This window comes from Parasteatoda tepidariorum, chromosome 2 (assembly GCF_043381705.1).
Source record: "Parasteatoda tepidariorum isolate YZ-2023 chromosome 2, CAS_Ptep_4.0, whole genome shotgun sequence".
Lineage (NCBI taxonomy): Eukaryota > Metazoa > Arthropoda > Arachnida > Araneae > Theridiidae > Parasteatoda > Parasteatoda tepidariorum.
In genome coordinates, this window is record NC_092205.1 from 79807936 (window position 1) to 79831370 (window position 23435).

The following is a 23435-nucleotide window of genomic DNA, read 5'->3' on the forward strand; positions in this document are numbered from 1 at the left end:
TTGGAGATAAGACTGCACCGAGTTAGAAACTTTTTTTAAGAAGAATAATTTAATTGTTATGAAGCATATTTGTTTTATCTTTAGAATTTTAATTTATCAAACACGGTTTAAACTAAGTATATTTTTGTTTTGTTTTGTTCCCCATAACCGTTTAAAGGAAATTCTCGACATACTATTAAGTTTCTTCATTTATTATCATAAAAAGATAAATTTTCTTATGCGTATTTTCATTGGTCAGGAAAATCATAAACTAAACAAAAAAAGATTCAGATATATTAACATGTCATCAGCAAAAAATTAATAAAAATTAAATTCCTCTATTTAATTGTATTTACCAGTAATATTTCTTTTTCCCAGCCTTTCTAATTATTATTTTCTGTTATAATTACGAATTGGATTTTTATCAAAAAATATGGTTTTAAATAAATAAAAAAATATTGGTCCTCTATTATACTATCGAGTAATTGTATGATATTAGCTTATTAAGCCACATTTTATTATAAAAATACCCAGTTATCGTTCTAAAATTATTAAACGGTAAAGAAGTTATTTATATTTTCTAATAAGTTATGTTTAATGGTAGATTTTATGGAAAACTGTGTTCAGTTCAATGTATGTCAATAATATATTAAATACAAAATAAATATTTAAAGTTTCATATCAATATTACGGATTAACTCGCACTATTGCTAAATAAGTTATTTGACAAAACTTTTCAAGCTCTTGTAGTTATTAAAAAATGAATAAGTATTTAAAAATAAATGTGTAAATGAAGTTTTAATAGTTACGCACCAAAATTATCAGGTTTCAATTTAATCTCAAAAGAGTTAAGAACTAAATCTGTGGAATTAAAATCTGTGTATCACAGTCAAAACTTTTGGAGGTATTTTACTTGAATAATTGTTAATTTTGATGAAACAATTTTTAATCTTCAAAAACATAAATGAGTGCAAAGCAATAATGGAGGTCAGTGAGCATTAGCAGGGGGTCATCTTAAAATTACATATATTTTTATTTTGCTTAAATTCAGATTGCTCAAATTATTTGTTAAAAATCATAAAATGGTTTAAATTAAAGAATAAATAGTATAGCTGGTTAACCAGTGAAAGGACAACCTACCTAAATGCGTAAGTGGTAAAAGTGATAATCTTGCTGCCTTTTTTTTGAAAATAACAAACGCATATCGCAAGTTCAAGTTTCGACAATGTGCTAAATGTAAGAACATTGTTCTTGAAGTGTCAATTGGAATAGTGGAAAGGTACATTTAAAAACTGATTTCCTCATTTTGAGAAAGATATATCTCAAACCTGTTTAATAAAACCTAAAAACTGTGCAAACTTATTTAAACCAGGCAAAGGTTCGATAAAAAGAGTGCTATTTGTATCTCATTCTGGTGAGTTTCAACTTGTTCTTTTTGGATAGCATTTTTAATCATTGAGCTCAGTGGTTAAGGTACTGATCTGTCATTATAAAAGAACGGAGTTCAATACCCAGTGGTAATTAGATTTTGTTTTGTTAATCTTTCGAGAATATTCGTTTTCTTTAACTTGTAAAGCTCAGGCAATTTAAAAAATTTTATGATCTTAATAAGTGAGAGAGTAGAACTTTTCCTTAATAATTAATTAATCATTTTAAGTTAAGCATACTTTTTTGTAACTAATTGGTTTTTAAAAAAATGATACACTGAAGATACATTGTCTTATTTTACCCATTTTTGAAGCTAATTTTAAATCTATTCTTCAGAATTAACAAAAATGTTATTAATCACTCGGAAAAAACTTATTACCCTGAAAAAATTCAATATGAACAATAAACACTTGTGACAAAGTTCTCGAAATTTGATGATTTAGAATTAGCACAACATTAACAATGGAAATGAATAAGCAAAAGTTGCGGAAAAGTGGTTAAGATATAAAAAGAAATGAGGCAAGAAATAAATAAATACAGAAATATGAATAATAAAAACTAATTTTTCAATGTTTAGTCAAGAGTTAAACTGTTAATTAAACACTGCAAAATTAGGTCTTTTTTTATCAAGAAAATATTATTATGTGATTTGGCCATTGTTTAACTCAGTTGTACATATAATTTCTTTGTCTGGAATTGTACATGAAATTTAAGTTCTTTCATATAAACTTGAAGAAGAAATCGTAGGAAGCTATGTGGGAAGAACAAGACATTTAAAGAATTTTAATGACAAAAAAGAATAAAATGTGTGCTACTTCTCAATCAGACACACCTTGAAAATGCAAGTCACGGACATCTTTGTTGTCAGCAATTGACACATATGTTTGTCTATAGCTATGGGCAGCACAGTAGATTATTTAAGTCATTGAAAGCAGGGTTGTATAGAGTCATTGTATAGAGTATAGAGTCAGAGAAAATTTTGCAGGAATTGGAGTCTGAAAAATTTGCTCGCTTCCGACTACGTTTGGTTGAAATAAGAAACTGTGTTTTTGATCTTACGAAAATTATTTAGGCAAATATTTATTATTAATACGTGAGAAAAATTAGTAATCAAATTAATATTTTGACTATTATTTAAATAACAACTTTTTAAAAATTTAAATAATTACATTCAAAAGTTAAGTTCATGTTTAATTTAACTTTTGAAGAAGTACATAAATTTCATTTTATAATAAAAAGTACATATAAAATAATCAAATTAATTAGTCAATTTGAAAAGTTAATTAAAAATATGTGGAAATAAATTCTATGCATTATTTGCAATATTTTTTTCCTGTTTTTTATCTGTAACTTTCGTAAAAATGAGGAAAGTCAAAGAATAAAAAAAATTCAAACGAATTGAATTGGTTAGAGAGGTAACTGTATTAACGGTATGATCATTATGATTGTTAGAGAGAAAAATTTTTGAACTGTTTCAAGTAAGTTAGATAGGAAGTATTTAACAAAAAAATTGTAGTAAAAATTATATTTGAATAACTTATGTCTGTTTTCAGTTCAATTTTATTAAATTTAAAATATTTTTTTAGTGATATAGCATAATATGACAATTTAAGTTACAGACACCCGTTTTTTTTTTAAATTTCAGATTTATAACAAATGAAATTCGAGGATGATAAGAAATTTCTGGTTCTGACATTAAACTCGTGTATTTTAGAATTAATTGTTTGGAGGGGGGGGGGGAAATTAAAAGTCAGTATTTTGATTTCAATTATAATTGCATTGTTAAAATTTTAGTTTTAATATGATGAATATTTGCAGACCTTACAAACTCCATTAACAGGCAAGTACAGCCTAATATATGCCTATAAAAAATGCTCACGATGAGATTGAATTTGTTGATTGAATTTAATTGCTGCATTTAGCTCATTTTATTTTTAACTAGTCTTTCTAATCATTTTATACGTATAAAAATTTATGAATACCAAGCAAATATTAAAAAAAAAGAAAAACTAATCTAAGGGAGAAAGAAAAAAATTCTATGGTGTAGGAAATAATAAAATAAAAATTCATCCCTTCAAAATACAAAAAATAATTTAGCTGAATTAATTCACTATTTCATTAATTCATAAAAAAAAATACATTCAAATAATCCAATTCGACCTCAAAACCACGCAAAAAGAAACTTGTACTTGGTCCTTGAAAGAGAGGGAAAAGTTTGGGGAATTTTCATTTCCTCGTCAAGTCTCAAGGGTTGGGCAAGAGAAATTGAATAGAAGTAGAGACGGTGAATAATTGATGTTGATTATCTGCGTGAGCTGGCGAACGCATATGGAAATAATAAAAGAGAAAATATCAAGAGAGGAGGGATGGAGAGCATGTGATATGACACCCTTGTCAAGGCTTAGTTCCATTTCGAAACCGAAAGAAGTAGCAAAGGCCAGACAAAAGCATCAACGTGCGTTTGAAAAATTACCATTTGTTTTAATGAACTGAGCATAATTATCAGAGGTACTACTAAATACTTAACAATTATTTAAGAATAAATTCGTTAATAAGGATTCGTGGTATTGAAGCAAACTTAAGAATAGCAATTAAATATAATAATAAAGAATAGCAATTTGAAGAAGACAAAAAAAATTATTATCAAAATAATTATGATTAAAAATTAATGCAGTTTCCTTGATGCTTATTTAATGGAGAGAAAAAATACAGTTTAAATGAAATTCGTATGGTTAAATATTAAAAATACATAATTTATCTTTTCCATTAGGAATGTAAAAATTATAAGTGAAGAAAAAATTTAATTTAATCATCATTTAAAAAATAAATATGAAGATTCTAAATATGAAATATTTTTAAGATCAATTTCAAATATGAAGTAGTATTTATTTGGTTGAGAAACCGTTTATTGGCATAACCATGGCGTTTATGTAACTTGTTTGATTTCAGCAAAATTGTAAACTCAATACCTTAGCTTTTATTCTATAAAATCTTTTATAGTTTATTTTCATTGTAGTAAATGCTTCTCCACCTGCTTGCTGTTGCTAGCTGATCCTCGAAACTGTTTGCGCAGTTTTTACAGGGTAGTTTCGCGATCTGAGCTTGATTCTTTCATCGATCAAACCTGCAAAAAGACGAATTATTAATAGAATCAAGTAAAGTCGAGTAATAGAATGAGATAAAATATCAAGGTTAAACAACTGAACAATTTTATTAATAAAAACTAATTGGAAATTTAAACTAAGTATTTAGAGGCATTGTTATTCTTCAGATATAAAATTACGCTACTGCGAAATAATAGTTTTTTCAGAGTTAGAATAAATACACTGCTGCTATAGATTTCATAGAATAGAATTATGCAGCGCAAAAAGATAAACATAATTTAAAAAAATTAATAAAATTAAAATAAAAAGTTCTCTTTAGTGTTCTGATATTCAAATTACATATTTGAGGCTCGTCAATCATCAATCTCCAAGCCGTGGTGGCTCAGGGGTGGCTCCCAATGAGGTGAACCGGGTTCAAATCTCAGCGATGGCTGGTCGATATGAATTCCGCATCCGGCTTGCACCAACCGCAGTGCTGACGTAAAATATCCTCAGTGGTAGACGGACGGATCATGGGTTAGAGTCCCCTTGCCGTCAAGCCGACCGTGGGAGGTTTTCATGGTTTTCCTCTCCATGTAACGCAAATGCGAGTTAGTTCTAATTAGAAAGTCCTCCACGACGACAAATTTCTCCCAATACTTGATCCAGGAGTTTCCTTGTCTTCTGGATTGGGCTCAAAATTACAAGGTTATGGAGCTGAACATTCGTAGTCGTAAACTCAAAATTGGTTCGACTTTTCAACGATGGTTATAAAACAAAATAAAATCATCAGTCACCAGATCGTCAATCTCCAGAATTGCTTGCGAGGATCTTTTCAGATTTCAGCAGCTGTTTTAAGCTATATAACTATATAAAATCAGAATTAAAAAAATTGAATCGAAAAACCTAAATGAAAAATCAAATTTAGAAATTTTAAGAATCAATTTTTTTTTAAATATTACCCTGCAGTAAATACGTTTAAATTATCAAACTCAACCTGAAATAAAATAAAATTAAAGTGAGATAGATATTTTTAAAAATTCAAATCGGAGGGATTTAAATCGAAGAAAAATTCTTTACAAACGAATGAAAATATGTACAAAATCGAAAATGGAAGAGGATAGCTTAAGAATTCCTGATATTTCGAAGTTACTAGCAAGAATTCCAGGATAATCTGGTCACACTCAAGCGTCATTTCGAGGAGAGGGGGAAATATATATATAAAAAAAAAGCAGGAGAGAATTTAAAACTGTCGATATTAGTTTACATAAATCTAAGCCCCCTATTATAATAATATCCCCCAATTTTTTTTTTAAAACTGAAAGCAGAATTTTTGATTAATGTGCCCGTTCAAACAATGGACGAAGTACGAACTTTGTTGCTAATCTTCGAGATCAAATAAAAAAAAAAGGATTTTCTTTTAAAAAGTTAAAAAGTTTTTATTTATGCATATGTACATATTTTTTTCATTTGTTAGTTTTTCTTTCGCTATTTATCACACCTAAATTTTTTTTTTACCATTTCAAAAACTCAAATATTTATTTGAAAAACCAGCTAAGACAGCTTTTTTTTTTTTTTTTTTTTTTTTTTTTTTTTTTTTTTTTTTTTTAAGCATAAGAGTACGTGGCTAAAAAATATCCCAATTCTGCTGTTAATAGTTTTGGCAAAATTGAATTACGAGACGAAAAAAAAAATCTTTTATGTGAAATAATTATCTCTCAAAAAGTTATTTATGACAGCTCCTCTTTCATATAAGAATGTTCCTGATACCTTTCCTTAGATGTGTGTAAATTTTAATATATTTGTCTCATCTCGAATAATTTTTGAATGCGAAGCACGACCTGAAATCATGTCTTTATGAAACTGCCGTGGATTCGGTAGTAACTTTTGTTTTTTAACGTAGAAAGAAAAACTATTTCTGTACTAAACTTCGCAAAATTTTGATTAACAATATTTAAAATGGGCACAATATTGTGGCTTAAATTATAATCTTAAGGTTCAATGTTCAACTGATATTTTTAGGATTGTAGATAAAAATAAAAGACTTGCAATATTGCGCTATCGCTGGGATTCGAACCTGAGTATTGTGGTAATAGGTTCCGAATATATTGAGATATTATGTTAATAGGTTTTTACGACCTGCTGAAATCGAATAGTACCAAAATGTAAATAAATTAAAGGTTTTACAGGATGTATATGCTTTATAGTTTTAGAACTTTATTTTATAAAGATAACCACCATTCATAAAAAGCAAAACTGAAATACATTAGCATCAAATGAATGAGCAAAGTGATTGGAAAGCAGCTTTGTGGGGTTGTCGAGCGCAGCGAGCGAGGGGTGGAGCTCCCTAATATGATATAATCTAGTAATTCTTTGTTGGCACCAAAGAATTTCCTTCACATCATTTTGTTTTTGTAACTGTATTTAATGATCGATGATAGAAAATTTAGCATTGAAATTCCACCAAAATATGACCTAGTTTACGCCTTAAAAATTTATATGAAAACAAAGGTAACATAAATTTTAATTCATTGTCAAATAGGAATTCTTTTAATGAAGCTTTATTTTTTTTTCCTGATGCATTTTTTATTTACAATACATATTTATCTACCGTGAGTATGTCTGCCTCGTTACCAAATGAAAAATGATCCTAACTTCTCGCGTCACTCAAAACATGAATGAAAAATTAAGTGCAGACAAGGTCAGATAATACGGATGTACTCCGCATATTTACTCCAAGATATCTTGGCGCAATTAAATGAGGTGTTTAAAACATACTAAATCAACAAGATTCTTAATTAGGTTAAACAGTTGTTATGAGAAGAAGAAAGAAAAATGTTTCCCGCCTTTGTGAATCACGTGATGGTTAGGTCAAAGCCTTTGAGGTACCTGAAAGATATCTTAACAAAAATTTTCACGTTTAGCGGAAAAACTGTAACAAGGTATCAAAATTACAAGCACATCAGTTGAAAGAGAAAACGCATGGAGTAGAAAAGAAAGTGGAAAATGTTAATAAGAACTGGTTCCCTATCATGACACCAGGACAAGTAAGCAAATTTTATTACTTTATACATTTCCTGAAACCAAACACAATCAAGCTAAATGTATGATTCTAATTTTTACATTTATTTGTAAGGTAGATCGTGAAAATTTGATATTGTATTGCTATTCTATTATTCTATAAACAGCTGGGAAGGGCTAACACAATCTGAGGTGGTAACACTATTCTAAAATCCTGTTGAGATACTAATTAAGTGTTAGTAATATAATTAAGTGGTTAAGTAAATAAATTGTGTGGATTTATTGTTTATGGCACCTGGTAAAATAGTGATGCTCTATAATTCCATATAGTATCCCACTCTAATGTGTTAGAAGATGGTGAAATCCTGTTGAGATGTTTAAGAGCTGTAAATTCGCTTCGTAGATTATTTTTTTCATAGCCAGTGGTAGCATAGTAATACCATATAGTTTCATATAGTATTACTATTCTGTTGCTCTCTAATGATGGGTAGCATGACTGGGTACTGCTACCAGACTCTAATGAGGTAGCACAATGGTAAAATAGTATTGGGATACTAATTGAGAGCAATTAATTAGTCATCTAGATTAATTGCTTATTGCCCTTGGTAGAAAAGTGATACTACATAATTTCATGTAGTACCACACTCTAATGTGGTAAAAGACGGCAAACTCCTGTTGGGATGATTAAGAGCTGTAAATCAGATGTGTGGATTAATTAATTGTTCATGGCCAGTAGTAGAAAAGTAATACTATACAATTTCATGTAGTACCACACTCTAATGTGGTAAAAGACGGTAAACTCCTGTTGGGATGATTAAGAGCTGTAAAACAGATGTGTGGATTAATTAGTTGTTCATGGCCAGTAGTGGAAAATTTTGTTGACACAAGGGGTGATTAAGAGCTGTAAATAAGATGTGTGGATTTATTGTTCATGGCCCATGGTAGAATAGTAAGGTAGAATTATACTACATAAATTTGTATAATATCAGCATTCTGTTATTTTATAAATGGATAGGTAAGGCTACCACACACTAATGTGGTTGCCTTATTTATCCATTTATAAAATAACAGAATACCACAAACAGCTACCACACACTAGTGTGGTAGCTCGATGGCAAAATCCTGTTGTGATGATTAGTCGTTGAAAATTGGCTGTCTAAATTTATTTTCATGCCCAGTGGTAGAATATAAATTTTATGTAATTTCATTTAGTGTTACTGTTCCATTACTCTATAAATAGATGGGTGAGGCTACCACACTCGACTGTCGTACGTAGCACGGTGGTGAATTCCTGCTGATATACTATTTAAGAACTGTAAATTAGCTGAGTGGATTTATTGTCACGGCTCTTAGTAGAATATATCATATAATTTCATAAATATTTTATCACTTTATAAATAGTTGAGGATAGAAACTTTAATGGGGTAGCCTGATAATTTATGCCTGCGGAGAAGTTTAAGGTTATCATCACGTTTTTCGACTTGAAAGTGATGTATCCCAATTTTTAATTCTTAATAAAGTTCAACTGTTGTATAACAATTTTTATTGTTATTCTAGCTGAAATTCTATTTTTATGATTTTTCAAACACTCTACGTACCATTTATCACTATCTATTTCTTTCGGGTTCTTTTTCTCTAAACTGCAAATTTCAACACAAATGGAACATTTTCCCATAAAACTACTGCTTAAATAAAGCTGAATTTCGGTATACATGTTTATAATAATATTTAAATTACTTTAATACTTTCGCTGAATTATTTATTCAAAATTTTTTTTGACTATGATAGTGAGGCTTTTCTCCTTTTAGTAATTCATTTTTATTCAGGAATCTTTGTACGATGCCTCAAATCTCAACCTGGGGGTTGGGGAGGTATTCCCTCTAAGGGGAATTTCACAGTTACAAAGGGGGAAATGAGGTCAATCTGATTACTCTTAGTTTTTACTGCAGACCCCTTTGTATCATTAGAACATCAATTTAGATAATGCTCTCCCAAAATCTCTGATAAGAAGATAAATTTAGCTCCAAACCCATTATGTATGAAAAAGTTCTTGACATTTTGAAAAATGAGTTTTTTGGATTACAAATGATCTCTACGCAAAGAACACATTTGAAGAAAAATCAGCCACAGAATTTCGGTCTTCAGTGTGTCAGTCTTATCCACAAGCAGTATTGGTTCCATGCAGGGCATTGGTTCCATGCGTGTTGACTTATCTTTGCGATTCAGACTTGACTGCGTTGCAAATAAAATCAACTAAAGGAAATAGAAAGTTGAAAATGACCTGTGTTTGGTCTTTTCCTGTGCTGCGTCTATTTAATTATAAAAAAAGAAGTGACCAACAAAGTGCTGGTTTGCTATAATAATACTTTTTTCTGATAATTGAAATATTATTAATTCTATTTTGTTTAAATCATTAGTTTGCTATGCTAATGGAAAGGAAAGCAATTAGTAAATAGAGATTTTCTATACTTTTGTTTTAAAACGTGTTCAAAATTCATCAAAATCTAAATAAGTATAGTAAATATGTTTTTTTTTTAAAATTCTTTAAGAGGGGATGAGTTTCTAGCAATAATGAAAAGCCGGAATTGGATCAAAAGAGAAAATAAAAGAGAAAGGGAGCCACTATTCTAAGTCAAGCAAATATTTTCTACAAAAAAACTGGCATTTGAAATGTTCAACTGCACTTAATTTTTCGATACTTTAAATTATTTATGTTAAGGAAAGAGAGTTTGCCATGGAAGGTATTTTCCACGGTATAGTGCCCTCTCAAGAGTTGTATATTGATTGTATTGAATGAACGATCAAGGCTAGTGATAGAATAAAATATAAACATCAGTTTTACTATAGTTCAATTATTTTGGAAAAGACAAAAAAAAATTATAATATAGACATCCGGGTAACATAAAGATAAGAAAACTAGAGCAAGCTTACTGCTGTCAAACTATACAGGATGAAAAGATAAAATACAATATTAAGTGAGAAAACAAAAGTGATTTTCATTAAACAATCTTGTTTTCCAAGTGTATGGATCACATTATAAATAAAAATATCAGATCAATCGGGCTAATGAGATAAAAATCTGAACTTTCACGATTATTATTTTTTTTAGCTGTTGTGAATGTGCAACAAAATATTGTTTACTGTGTTTTTATTTTGTCTTCCTCTGCTCATGTATAAAAGCATTGAATACCCAAAAATAAAACTTACAAAAACTAAAACCATGTTTCTTACTAGCCCCAATAAACGGAGGTAATATATTTATTTCAAATAATTTTTAGGCTCTATAAATTTGAGAAACATGTCTGAAATACTTTAGATTTATCGTTTCAGCTGTAGAATTTCAATTTTTTTCATCTTTCATTATATCTTAATTTTTTTTATTTATTAAATAAATGATATACTTACAGCACATTTTAAATTAAATCATTTAACAATTTGCATTTGATCGATGTGATATCCTCACGCGCCTATATTTTTTAAACAAAATGGAATCTCGAACGAAAAAGCTCCTAAATAAGCGATTTAAACCAAGTAGTTTTTGAACACTGTATACTCTGTATGTGCACAGTTTTGAACATGAATATTAAATCGCGAAAACATTCCATGACAAAGTGCGCATGAGCAGTTTACCATTAATAATATTTTTGCATCAGCATTGTCATCGTCGCAAGCCGTGTGCAATATACCCCGATCAATATTCATTAAAACATAAATTAAAAAACAACTTTTTAATCATATTTGAATATGTATATTAATATCTCTTTTATATGTTTCGTATACCTCTTATACGTATATTAATTTTACTTGCTAAGGTTCTGCTTGATAGTGCCCGGAAAATACATTCTTGAAGTGAAAACATTGAACTGTATGAAAGCAATGCTCAATATTTTTATAAACAAAAAGGTGGAATCTTAAACAGAAAGCTCCTAAATAAGTGTGATTTAAACCTCATAAATTTTTCACCCTGTGCAATCTGTATGTGTACAGTTTTGAACAGGGAAATTTAAAATTTAATAGTAAATCGCGAAAACAACCCACTACAATGTGTCCAACAGCTAACACACATTATCAGCCTACCACTAATATTTTCCCATCTGTCTTGTTATCGGTGCAAACCGTGTGCAATATACATTATCCATTAGAACATAAATTTAAAAAAAAAGCAATTTTTTGATCGTATTTGAATTTGTATATACGTATATTAATATAACTTTTATACACCTCTTATACGTATATTAATTTTATTTGCTAAAGTTCCGCTTGATACTACCAGGAAGAAAAAAATTATTGAATTTGAAACACTGTACTGTATGAATCCAGCGCTTATAAATTACATTTGCTAAGACACAATTTGGTGGTTGCAATTTTCAAATTGATTTTGACCTAATTTAAAGGGCTAAATTCGAAAAAAAGTAATATTTAAGAAAATTTTAACAACTGTTTACTTCGAAATCAAATACACTGTATAACGTAAATAAGGTATAAACTCCAGATTAAGAAAACTCATGTAATAAAATCACAAGTTTATATTTATTAAGATAAATTTTACAAATTTTGTGTTATATTGCTGGCTATTCTAAATTTAGAAGTAAACAGATAAATAAAACTTTTCATTAATATTCTAATCCACTTCTGCTCTCAATATTTTACAATGAAAGAGACTATGGAGAAACCGTAACCAATTGCAAAAATAATTAGTGCGGGGATAGTGAAAGTTGGGACAGATGTTCTCTCTAGCCACCCGTAGCTACGTCACTGATATACATCCTTCTGGAATTTTACTAGCTACGTCACTGACATACATTTTTCTGGAATTTTAATACCTACAACATAATAACACTTTTCTCTAGCCACCCGTAGCTACGTCACTAATATACATCCTTCTGGAATTTTACTAAGCACAACATAACACTTTTTTTGCCTTTGTTGCAGCTAAAATCTTGATTGTTGATTCCATTGTCACAGGCATAAAAATGAGTTAATAAAAATGTTATGTTCATTCTCTTTCGTTAGGGTTAGTTAAATTATTAATCTCCTACATTAATTTTTCTTCTCAAATATACAGAAATTAATTATCCAGTTAGAGGCATAACAGGATTATCCCGGTTAATTAAAAGTCTATTTGTATTATGAAACTATATGACTATGGAATGCTTTAAAGAGCTGTAGTAGAACATATAGCACATAAAACTGGAAATAATAATGTTATTGGTAGTATAATTCTGCATACAAAACGGTTATTAATTTTATATGTATGTTTGTTATCTTTACATGTAAAAAGACAGCGTTAAAATAAAATTGTTTTATCGAAAAAAAAATCTATCATTAGTTTCTATTTCAAAAAGAGTTTACTATAATTTTTTTTTTTTTGTATCTAGCTAAAAGTCACACCTCACCATCCCTCGTAATTGCTTTTTATGCATCAACTCTTTTTTTTTCTTCGCAAAAACCTATATTTTCAATCAGAAACTAAGAAAATTTTGGTAAAGAACTATACAATTATTGGAATTTTATGTTCGCATATCTTGTGAAAGAAATATACAATTATTGTAGTTCCCTGTAGGAACATTTTGTCAATCGTAGCGAAATGAACTATTACCTGGATTTGAAAATAATCATGTGTACATGAAAAGAAAATTATCCTAAGTATTACAATTCATACGACTCTATAAGAAGAAATAAATAAGAAGTAATTTTACTCGTTAACTAGATTTATAACAGTTCAAAGAGGAAATGGTTTTCATAGCTCTGGTATTAAGTTTTTTTTCCAGCATAAATTTCAAGATTTATATTTGGCAACATCTAATCTCTTCCTCTCTCTTTGTTGCTTTTTACAACAATTCAAGCATAAGCTCATAAAATCAAAATCTCGAAAAAGAAAAAAAAAAACAATTTTATTTCCAACAATGGATAAATAGTCATTTAAGTAAAAAAAAATAAAGAAACAAGCACTTAAAATTGCAATAACTATCGACGAATTGGAATTAAAAAAAAAAAACTTGCGTTTAGTTTATAAATTAAAATTATATTTTCCGCACGTCTGATTTCAACTTAGTAAAAGCATTTCTAAGAGCGGCTGTCATGGTATTTTTTACTCACAAGTTTAACAATTAAACTTGTAAGAAAGAAAAGTCTTAAATTTGTAAGTAAATTTTTTACTAACAAGCTTAACAGTTATGTGACTTATATTCTCGAACAAATCATTGAATGTTAATTTTTTTTAATACTGCCGTACATTTTCTACACCCATAGTAATATCTCGCTTTTAAGCTTCATAGTTTTTACATAGCAAGACAAAATGTAATTTAAAGGAAAAAGGTACTTAAAATTGCGATAGCTTTCGAAAAATTTAGAAAATCGAGAAAAAAAAGCCTCAGGTTAAGTTCATAAATACGTCCTTTCAGTACGATAAATTTCAGCACTGAAGTTACTTTTCTATTGTCTGTAGATCGGCCCGCATGGTATTTTTTCCTCCAAGTTCAACAGTTAATAATAATTCTCGAACAAATTACAGAATGTTTTTTTTTTCAATTCCTCGCATTCCCTGTACATTGCTTTGATACACCTTCACAATTTCAAGTTTCTAAAAAGCTGATTGTTTTTGCACAGCAAAACAAAATATAACGTCAAGTTGAACACCGAAAACAGCGGTGGCTTTTCGATTCCTCAATATAGCGAGAAAACAGTTTGGCTGAGTAAAATGAAACACCACACAATCGTTTTTTATGTATCAATAACTAAAGAATAATTAATTGAATTTATGACGAATTAATTTTTATCCTTTCACTTTATACTTTTTAAGGTTTGTTAAATAAATATTGATGACTGTGTTTTGTTTGCGCAGTTAGCTTATAAAAAGTTATAAATGAAAAGCATTGAATGAAAAAAGAGCTAAAAAAAATAGTAATAAAATACTAGTATAAACTAAAATAATGTCAGGCTTATTATCAAAAGTCTTTTATACATAACATCTGATATAAAATATTTACGATATGAGGCATCGTAAATTCTAATCATAATCTTAATTTTTATCTCTTCATCAGCGGCAGTGCTATTAAAAGATGATTACGCAGAATTGTGTTAATTTCGCCAAGCTTTCATTTTCATTTAAAGACGTGAATGAAATTATTACCAATTATAAAAACGATATACATTTTACGTCTTGTTTGACGTCACCCTTAATGATCTCTTCTTGTATCGGTCGACAAGAAAAGACAAAGAAAAAACAGATAATAATTGAAGAAAATTATTTTCCTCGTCCAGGCTGTAAAAGTAGGTCAAGTACCCAGTAACCCTTACTTATGAAAACCAAGATTCGCTTTCGCTGACCTTATCTGAGAAAATATCACAACAATTGGCTTGTTACTTATTCAGAACACGCATCAGAATAGGAAAAAGACGATGAAGAAAAAGCGTTTTTAAGTGTTTTAAACAAAGAGAAAATTCATGCTGGATTTCTTAAGTCGTTCAAAAGCCTGATATACTTCTTTATTTACTTTTTTTTTTTAAATGCTAAAGGAAAAAAAAAGTGTTTTTAGATAGCCTGACGAAGGCACTTGAAATTTAAATCTTACAGAAGTAGCTTAATGCTTGTAAATGAAAACAAAATGAAGAAACGTCACTTAAAATTTAAAGTCGAAGAAGAAGCGTGTTAGTTTTAAATAAATGAAAACAAATATTGTATACAATGTTTGTTGTAAACATTGTATATGTTACCGTTTAAGTATGAAATCCGTTATTTTATAGAATACCTAGTTATTCTATGAAATAACTGATAGTGTCCGTTAAAGTGTAAAACTCTCTTGTATTTCATGGTTTAACTAGTTATTTCATAGAATAACGATCTGCAGCCCGTTAAAGTGTAAAATAATCGATATGCTACAGCTGAAAGTTTAGGTACTGGTCAGGGATTTAAAAAATGTTCGTGTAAAACCCNTATTTTTTTTAAATGCTAAAGGAAAAAAAAAGTGTTTTTACATAACCTGACGAAGGCACTTGAAATTTAAATGTTACAGAAGTAGCTTAATGCTTGTAAATGAAAACAAAATGAAGAAACGTCACTTAAAATTTAAAGTCGAAGAAGTAGCGTGTTAGTTTTAAATAAATGAAAACAAATATTGTATTCAATGTTTGTTGTAAACATTGTATACAAGAAACTACATTGTATATCGTACTGCCTCCGTAAGATGTAAAGTATGGACTGTACAGTGGACTTAAAAAAGGACACCTTGAATAACTTTTGATCTAATGATTTTATTTTCACATACTAGGATTTAATTTAAATGATTCCGAGAGTTTCAATTTAAATGTGCTAATTAATTAGTGCAGACGATACTTAAAGTTACAAAATCAGACGAAAAATATACCTTCGCTGAATAAGCATACCTATTTCGGATTCCTTTTACTCAAAATATGGGGAGGTCTGGAATTTACAAAATTCTTCCTCGCAATTATGAAACTCGTTTATCCAAAGAAAATTTCTCGAAAGTATATTTTATAATAATTATTATTTCTTTTTTTGTGAAAATATTGAAAGAAAATAATTGTTTTCGCTAATTTTTTATTATTTTATTTATTAACAGTCGAAAAAAGTTTGAACAGTAAGGATTAAAAATGTTTGCACAATTTTATGGAATATAGTTTTAAATGGTAAAATACAAAATTTGAACAAAATCATGGGAAAAGTTCTTGAAAAATCTAATTACTATTGTTGCACAAGCTCTTGGTTCAGAAATTATATCTATACAGTGATTTTGCCCTCGATGACGCATAAATAATTTAAACATGTAAAATGCCACTAACATCATCTTGTGTTAAAGCTTTCAAAGTGCTTACGGCTCTCTTTTGCAGCATCATTCCTCCAATATTTCATGAATATTCATAATCGCTTTTGCTTTTTGCAAGTAATATTCTACAATGAAAACCAGTATTGATGCACCGTTACCAACAGCAAAAATAATTAGTGCTCCGGATAAATCATGAATTGATATCTGATGCTTAGAGTCCGGAGTTTTTAAAGTTCCAACAAACTGAAGCCAAGATCGGTACATTTCATCTTCAAGTAGTTTTTGATAAATACCAGCATACTTAATTTTAACAATGACAGAATCGAGCTGTTTTTTGCAGCAGAACTTTTTACTCATACCCATCGCCATTCCAAAAGAAAAGGCCGTATCTTCGGAAATATACATTCTTGTGAATGGAGCTTTTCCAAATCTAAAATTGAGAAATGTTCTACTACCCAACTGTGCTGTTCGTCCATCAAAATGGTTTTCGGATTGCGATTCGGCGAATGTTAGGAACCAATCGTTCTTTATGATTGTGTTAGCCAAAAGTACAAGATCTTCTCGTTCGGTAGCAAGCAAACTTGGAATGGTAACAGTTCCTTTCAAATCAACTGCTCGATATTGGCCTTTAGAGGAAGCTACAGCCAAGTCGTGAAAATTTCTAATGGGATTTTCCCGTAAAGGCATGCTCAAAAAGGAGGAAAGCGCTCCAGAGTAACTCAACGACAAAACAAGCGAAGCAACCCACCAAGAGCCAAGGAGAAATCTATTGTAAAAATGGTCATCGATCAAAGGTTGATGTAGAATTGATCCGTAAAGATACAATAAACGTTCAAAGTACGATGGACCAGATGAAGAAAACCACCGAAATAATAAGGGAGCCACGAAAATGATGAGGGTTATACAACACCACGTGACAAGATCGAAAGGATAGAAAAACACATACTCTTTGGGTGTATATCCCGGCAAAGTAGTGACATAAGTTAACTCATTCACAGCGTATGGTTCACTAAAGTCAACAACTTCCAATCGTTCTTTTGTAGCTGTACTCCATAAAGTGAAGTCAGCCTCTCCTCTAAACACTTGGCCTATCATACCTGTCCAGTTACCGTCATCGGTCTTTCGTCCCCATTCATTATCAGGTGGTATATTAATGCTGTATTCAAAATTCAAAGCTTGGGCTAGAATATTTAAGAATTTTCCATCAGAACCTAATAGGTGAACGCGACCATCAGGACCTTCGTGTATTTCCATCACTCGTCGTAAAGGAACCATAGCTACAGTGATATTAGATGGAAATTTGGGAACCATTGCACCAAAATCACTTTTATATTTATTTGGCTACATTAGAGTATATGGCAATTCAGAGTTTGTGGTCGCTTCTTTTTTGAGAACAGAGGTAACGAAATGCGTGTTTAAAATCTTCATACAAAACAATAAAACAGATCTGTGTTGAATTATTAATTCACACACATTTCAAATTAGAGTTTTATTTTATGCCCACGTATCAATTATTGAATTCTAAAATACTTTTGCTACTTATTGGAAGATAATTTTGCGTGAGACACATTGCTGCAATAAGTAGTATTGAACTATACTTAAACCAGAAGAATCCATTGCGAGGATATTTTAATAGATATTTTCCATTTTAAGTAGAGTTAAAGCTGTGTAGTGTATAGAGAAAACATTAGCGTAATGGTGAATGAAGATAAAAGTGCATCTAAATCATAGATATAATCCTAACGCATAGCGATTCCAAATTAATAACAGTATTTTTAGTGTTCTGTCAACTAATGTAATATTTTAAATATTTAAACATATCTTTTTATTTTCAAAGCTTTTCTTTCATCGTTAAGTAACAGTTACCAATACTTTTTATTCTTCTTTTTTTAAGGTTATCTTCCACGTTTATTCCATGAGGAAATGGAAAACAATATTTAATTTTTGTTTCCCACTATTTTCAATGAGTCTGATTTTAATATAGAATGTTTGAAAACAATTCTTTTCGAAATCTAAAAAACATATGTTATGTTTCACAATGACCGCCTTTAATACATATTTTTAGAATCATGTCTACAGTAAAATAAAAGTAGAAACGCAACAGAAGTCTCAAAGAAACTGGTATATAAGGGGGAAAAAACAACAACAACTGAAATCTAACGAATCACTATTGAGAAAGGTGGGAAAACATTAAAACTTGTTTGATTGTTGATGGAAGTAGAGAGGAATTGAAAAGCTGTTGTTCGAAGCATCTAAACGTTCCATCAGGCTATTAACTGGTTTTGGAGTTTTTCAATCGATATTCCTTACTAGTAGATTTCGATAGCGCTTTTGTTCACTTCTTGCTTAAATATTTATTTTGAAAATCAATATCAAGTTCCCTGTATAATTTATACTTATGGGGAGAGAAAGTTTAAGCTACAAAATGTTTTCTTGAAAAATTTCGCAATAATGTTAAGAAATTTTATTGTTTGAATATTAGGGTTGAAATGTATAGTAATATTAAAATAACACTGACGGAATAAAATTAGAATGAGACAAGTTCCTTAAATTTCAGGAAGAAAAGTGATTCTATTAAACATAGTAAAATCAGAATAAACTAATGTGAAACAGCGTAAAACCGATGTTTCTTCTTATCAATAATTTAAAACAATAAATATAATTGTGCGATGTTTCTTTTTTAGCTTTGAAAAGAATAAAATTTTATTAAATATCATTATTGGAAAGCAAAATCTTGGAAATTTTCTAACAAAAATTGGCGGAATAAGGCGAAGTAAATTCTCAATAATAAGGTAGTTTATTTTTCAATACAGTAAAAGTCATATAGGATCTGACTAAAACCTATGCATGGTCTCCTGTAATGAATGCTCTTAATGTATATTTTTATAATCCTAATCGAAAATGAAATTCAAAAAAGATTGCTCATCCGAAGCTGTAAATTGGTATTTAGTTGTAGTTAATTTACGTCGCACTAGAGCTGCACAATTGGCTATTGGCGACGGTCTTGGAAGCATCCCTGAGGATGATCCGAGGACATGCCATCACAATTTTGATCCTCTGCAGAGGGGATGGCACCCCTGCTTTGATAGCCCGACGACCTATACGCGAAGTCGAGCACTTAACGGTAGAACATTTTAACGAGGACCAATACCGCACACCCTCGATCCCTACGCAGACTGATCCAAGTGGTCACCCACCCGCACACTGACCGAAGTCAGTGATGCTTGACTTCGTAAATTGGTATTTAAGCGAGACAAGAACGAAAATACTACCCAGACCTGTTTAATTGCCGGAAGAAGGCAAATCGATGATGAGGGAATATTGATGTTAATTGAAAAATCGATGTTTTCTATTCTTCTTAGAAGTGGTTTTGTAGATTTCGAAAGCGTTTTTCTTTTTTGCTCGCATTTATATTAATTTGCAATCCCTACTGCAGTGTTTCCCAAACTTATAACTTTTGTGTACTCTTTCTAAATTTTTCTTAACGCTGTGTACCACTACTGAAAAAATGAATGTATTTTTTGGTATAAAAAAATTGCCCAAAAGTTAAAAATCAAGACTGGCTGTTGACACCACTAATAATTAACTGTTAACTCTGCAAAAAATAGCCAATGGAAAAATACGTAATCTCAAAATTTTCATGGATAGCTTTGCTTTAAAATAAAAGTTTTTGAAATTTCCGTTTGTTATACGATATTTCACATAAGAACGCGTACCCCCTCTAAACTGTTCCCGTACCCCTAGGGGTACGCGTACCACACTTTGGGAAACACTGCCCTACTGTATATACTTTTTTGACGAAGATTTGAACATAATTAAACGAAGTTTCAGAATCTATTTTAAAGGTTCCCTACTTTTTCTACCTCAAAGAGCACATTCTAGAACACCATCCAGTCAGTGGGCACCATTTAATTTTTAAAGTTCAATTTGTAGATGAAATTAATATTTTTCTGTGGCACCTTTTAAAAACTAAAATATTTTTACCGTGTTTTAATACCGACAGGCATACTTAATACGATCAGCGGAAATCCACGGGTATGGGGTTGGGTACACCTGATTTGGCTTATTGACAAAGTTTTTGCCGCATGAACATTAAATTATCGTACGCTTTTTTGTACTTAATGTCCTAAAACAAGATCTCCCAAGGAGAGGAGAAGTCGGATAGATCTCATGACGGAAAAAAAAATTTCTGCAGCAAACAATAAGTAATCAATATTTAATGCAAAAAACCACGAAAAAGTACTTAAATTTGCAATAACTCCCGAACCTAGGTGTATTCTGAACAAATGGGAATTTCCAAAAAACTCTAGTCAAAATTATAATACAAAATGGACATATTAGCACATTAAATTTCAACTCTGCAGTTACGTTTCAACCGATAGTAGATCCACGAACATGTTTTTTTCTTTTCTTCAACTACAGGTCTAAAGTTATTAATTCTCAAACAGTAAAATTGTAATTATTTTTAATTTCATCGAACTCTTTTTGTACTTATCAACATATCTTCGTAATTTCAAGTTTCTAAATTGTACAGATTTTGAGCAACAAAGCCAAAATGTAACGTAAAGCAAAGAAAATGAGAAAAATTTGAAATACTTAAGATTGAAATAACTTTTAAATAAATTAGAGCTTTGTTTTTTTTTTAAAAAAAAAAAAAACTATGTATTAAGTTCATAAATAATAGTAATTTCAAGTTTTTAAGTCTTATAGTTTTCGGGCAGCAAACCAAAATGTTACGTTAAGTTGAACACCCAAAGTAGCGTCCCTGACGATTTTTTAAAATAGAGAGAAACTGAACTCCAGCATTCATGCGAATTTTGACAAAAAAGAGAATATAGTGATTTAAAGAAATAAAAAAAGAAAAACTGTTTTAAAGACTGTATAAAAAATATAATAAAGTATTTTTTTTCCTCAACAGATTGGCCTATTACTGACGTTATATTTAGCAGCAGCTTATGGACAGTGCTTCAGAGAAAATGACTACGCTCCATCTAAACATCAGTTATTTATGGGCATGGAAGATTTCTTTGATGCATCAACGCAATTTAGTATCCGATTACTGCACGCACTAAATACTACCGAAAATACGTTCATCAGCCCATTCAGTGTATGGTCATCATTAATCTTAATATATCTCGGTTCCAAGGGTGCAACCGAAAAAGAACTCGAAGGTGTTCTGTCATTACAGGGATTTGAGAAGAATGTTGTTGCTTACAGCTACCAATCTTTAAAACTGTGGTTCACATCGAAAATAAGAACACCTTCCTCTGCTTTATCTTCATTCACAATGGTCAACCATTTATTTTTACAAAAAGATATAAAAATGAGAAGTTGCCTGCTTCCTTTCATGGAGGATGATTTGGCTTACGTAGACTTTTACCAAAATCCTGAACTAGCTAGGAGAGCCATTAACTACTTCATACAAAGACAAACAAAGAATAAAATAAAAGAAATACTCCCTCCAAGCAGCATTAAGCATTACACAGACTTTGTAGTGACAAGTACTATGCATTTCAAAGGAGTATGGCTTCAGCCGTTCCTGCCACAATCAACCCAAAGAGGACCCTTTTTTACCACCAATTTAGATTATAAATTTGTGGATATGATGGTCACGCGGGACACCTTTCTTTATGCTGACAGTGAAGAATTGCAATGCAGTGCCATAGAAATGCCGTACGCAGGAAGGTCTTTAACGATGGTCCTTATGCTACCAAAGAATAAAGCCCACGGAGTTCAAATATTGTCAAGTTCGCTAACCATGAGCAGGCTGGGGAATCTTACAGAGGACATGTTTCCGAGAGAAATGGTGGTAGTTGTTCCCAAGTTTCAGTTTGAAGACAGCTTTCAATTGTCCTCCACATTGATTAAAATGGGGCTGAGGAGTCTCTCGTCTGGTGCGCTAGAACTAAGTGGTTTTAGCAAGGATAGAGTTCTAAGAGTGAATTCTATCTATCATAAAGCAAAAGTGTCTGTAGACGAACAGGGCACTGAAGCAGCAGCAGCGACTGCAACAGCATTCGCCAGAAGTTCTCGGCCCACAAGAATAATTGAATTCATAGTGGATAGGCCATTTGTGTTTTATATCCGTGAAAATCATTCTGGTAGCATTCTTTTTGTGGGCATTGTTCGGAATCCTAAATATTTACAGTCAAGAGATCACTAGAGATGTTAATAAATGCAAAAATGATCAATAATCAATCATGTCTCAGAAATATATCAGAATTATGAATTTAATATAACAGAAGGAAATAATTTTAAGTTATATAAAATATCAATAAAAGGGGAGAAAAAAAAACACATACACCCTAAGTAGCTTTGATTCTAATTATCAGATTCCCATGCACTAAAAGGTCTTCAGGGTTTATAGAGTCCATTTTAGACAGGCTAATTATTTTTTCAGCCTAAAATAATATGGAAAATAACCACAAATAATAAAATCAGATTCCAGTGATTAGTCAAAAGAGCTGTCTAAAGCATAGAACTTTTAATGTTATTTTTTTGCTATTTATATCTTTAAAATAAACTAATTGCATAAATTAAACAAGTTGAAAAGTCTAAAAAATTATTTTCCAGCATAAAAATAATTTTTTAAAATTTTACTTTTATTACAATTTAATACAATGTTAGTAAATTTCATATGAAATAAGAGGTTATTCTTAAATTATGCTTATCTTCTTTTTCAATATTTTTGACCCCTCCTCTCTTTTGGTACATCTCACTATATCCTTTACCCCACATCAAGTTATATTATATACTTGCAGTTTAGAAATAAAGATCTATGCTATAGCTCATGTTTTAATGATTTTTGTGCACATGACAATAATGATATGTGTACGCTTTTGTTAAAATATATGAAAAAATATAAAAATAAATTGTATAAAAATATTTAAAGTGTTTTTTTTCTTTTTGCAAAAATGGATGACATCATACTTGTTTCAATTTCATGAGCTTTCAACCTTCATAAGTTGTGGAGAACCTTAAGAAAAAATTTCCAATGGGGTACCCATTTGTTACTACTATGTTATAACATAAGCTTGATTTTCAAAATTAGTAGTCAATAGTAATGAAAGCTTTAATACCTTTTTTTTCATGAAGAATAGTAAATATTTTATAAATTTTTCAGTACTAGGTATATTTA

At 30.2% G+C, this 23435-nt stretch overlaps 1 protein-coding gene across 2 annotated transcripts; it reads left to right on the forward strand.

The window, feature by feature from the left end:
• The first annotated feature begins 3672 nt into the window (after positions 1-3672).
• Positions 3673-23182, forward strand: LOC107457288 (leukocyte elastase inhibitor-like). Of its 2 annotated transcripts, none has more exons than XM_071177803.1 (2): positions 3673-3915; positions 21216-23182. In XM_071177803.1, the coding sequence occupies exon 2, from the start codon at positions 21306-21308 to the stop codon at positions 22458-22460; it is 1155 nt and encodes a 384-aa protein (XP_071033904.1). In that variant the 5' UTR covers positions 3673-3915; positions 21216-21305; the 3' UTR covers positions 22461-23182. The 2 variants fall into 2 exon arrangements, with proteins under 2 accessions (XP_071033904.1, XP_015930910.2); XM_016075424.3 differs by lacking the exon at positions 3673-3915 and adding an exon at positions 6205-7537.
• Positions 23183-23435: the final 253 nt, after the last annotated feature.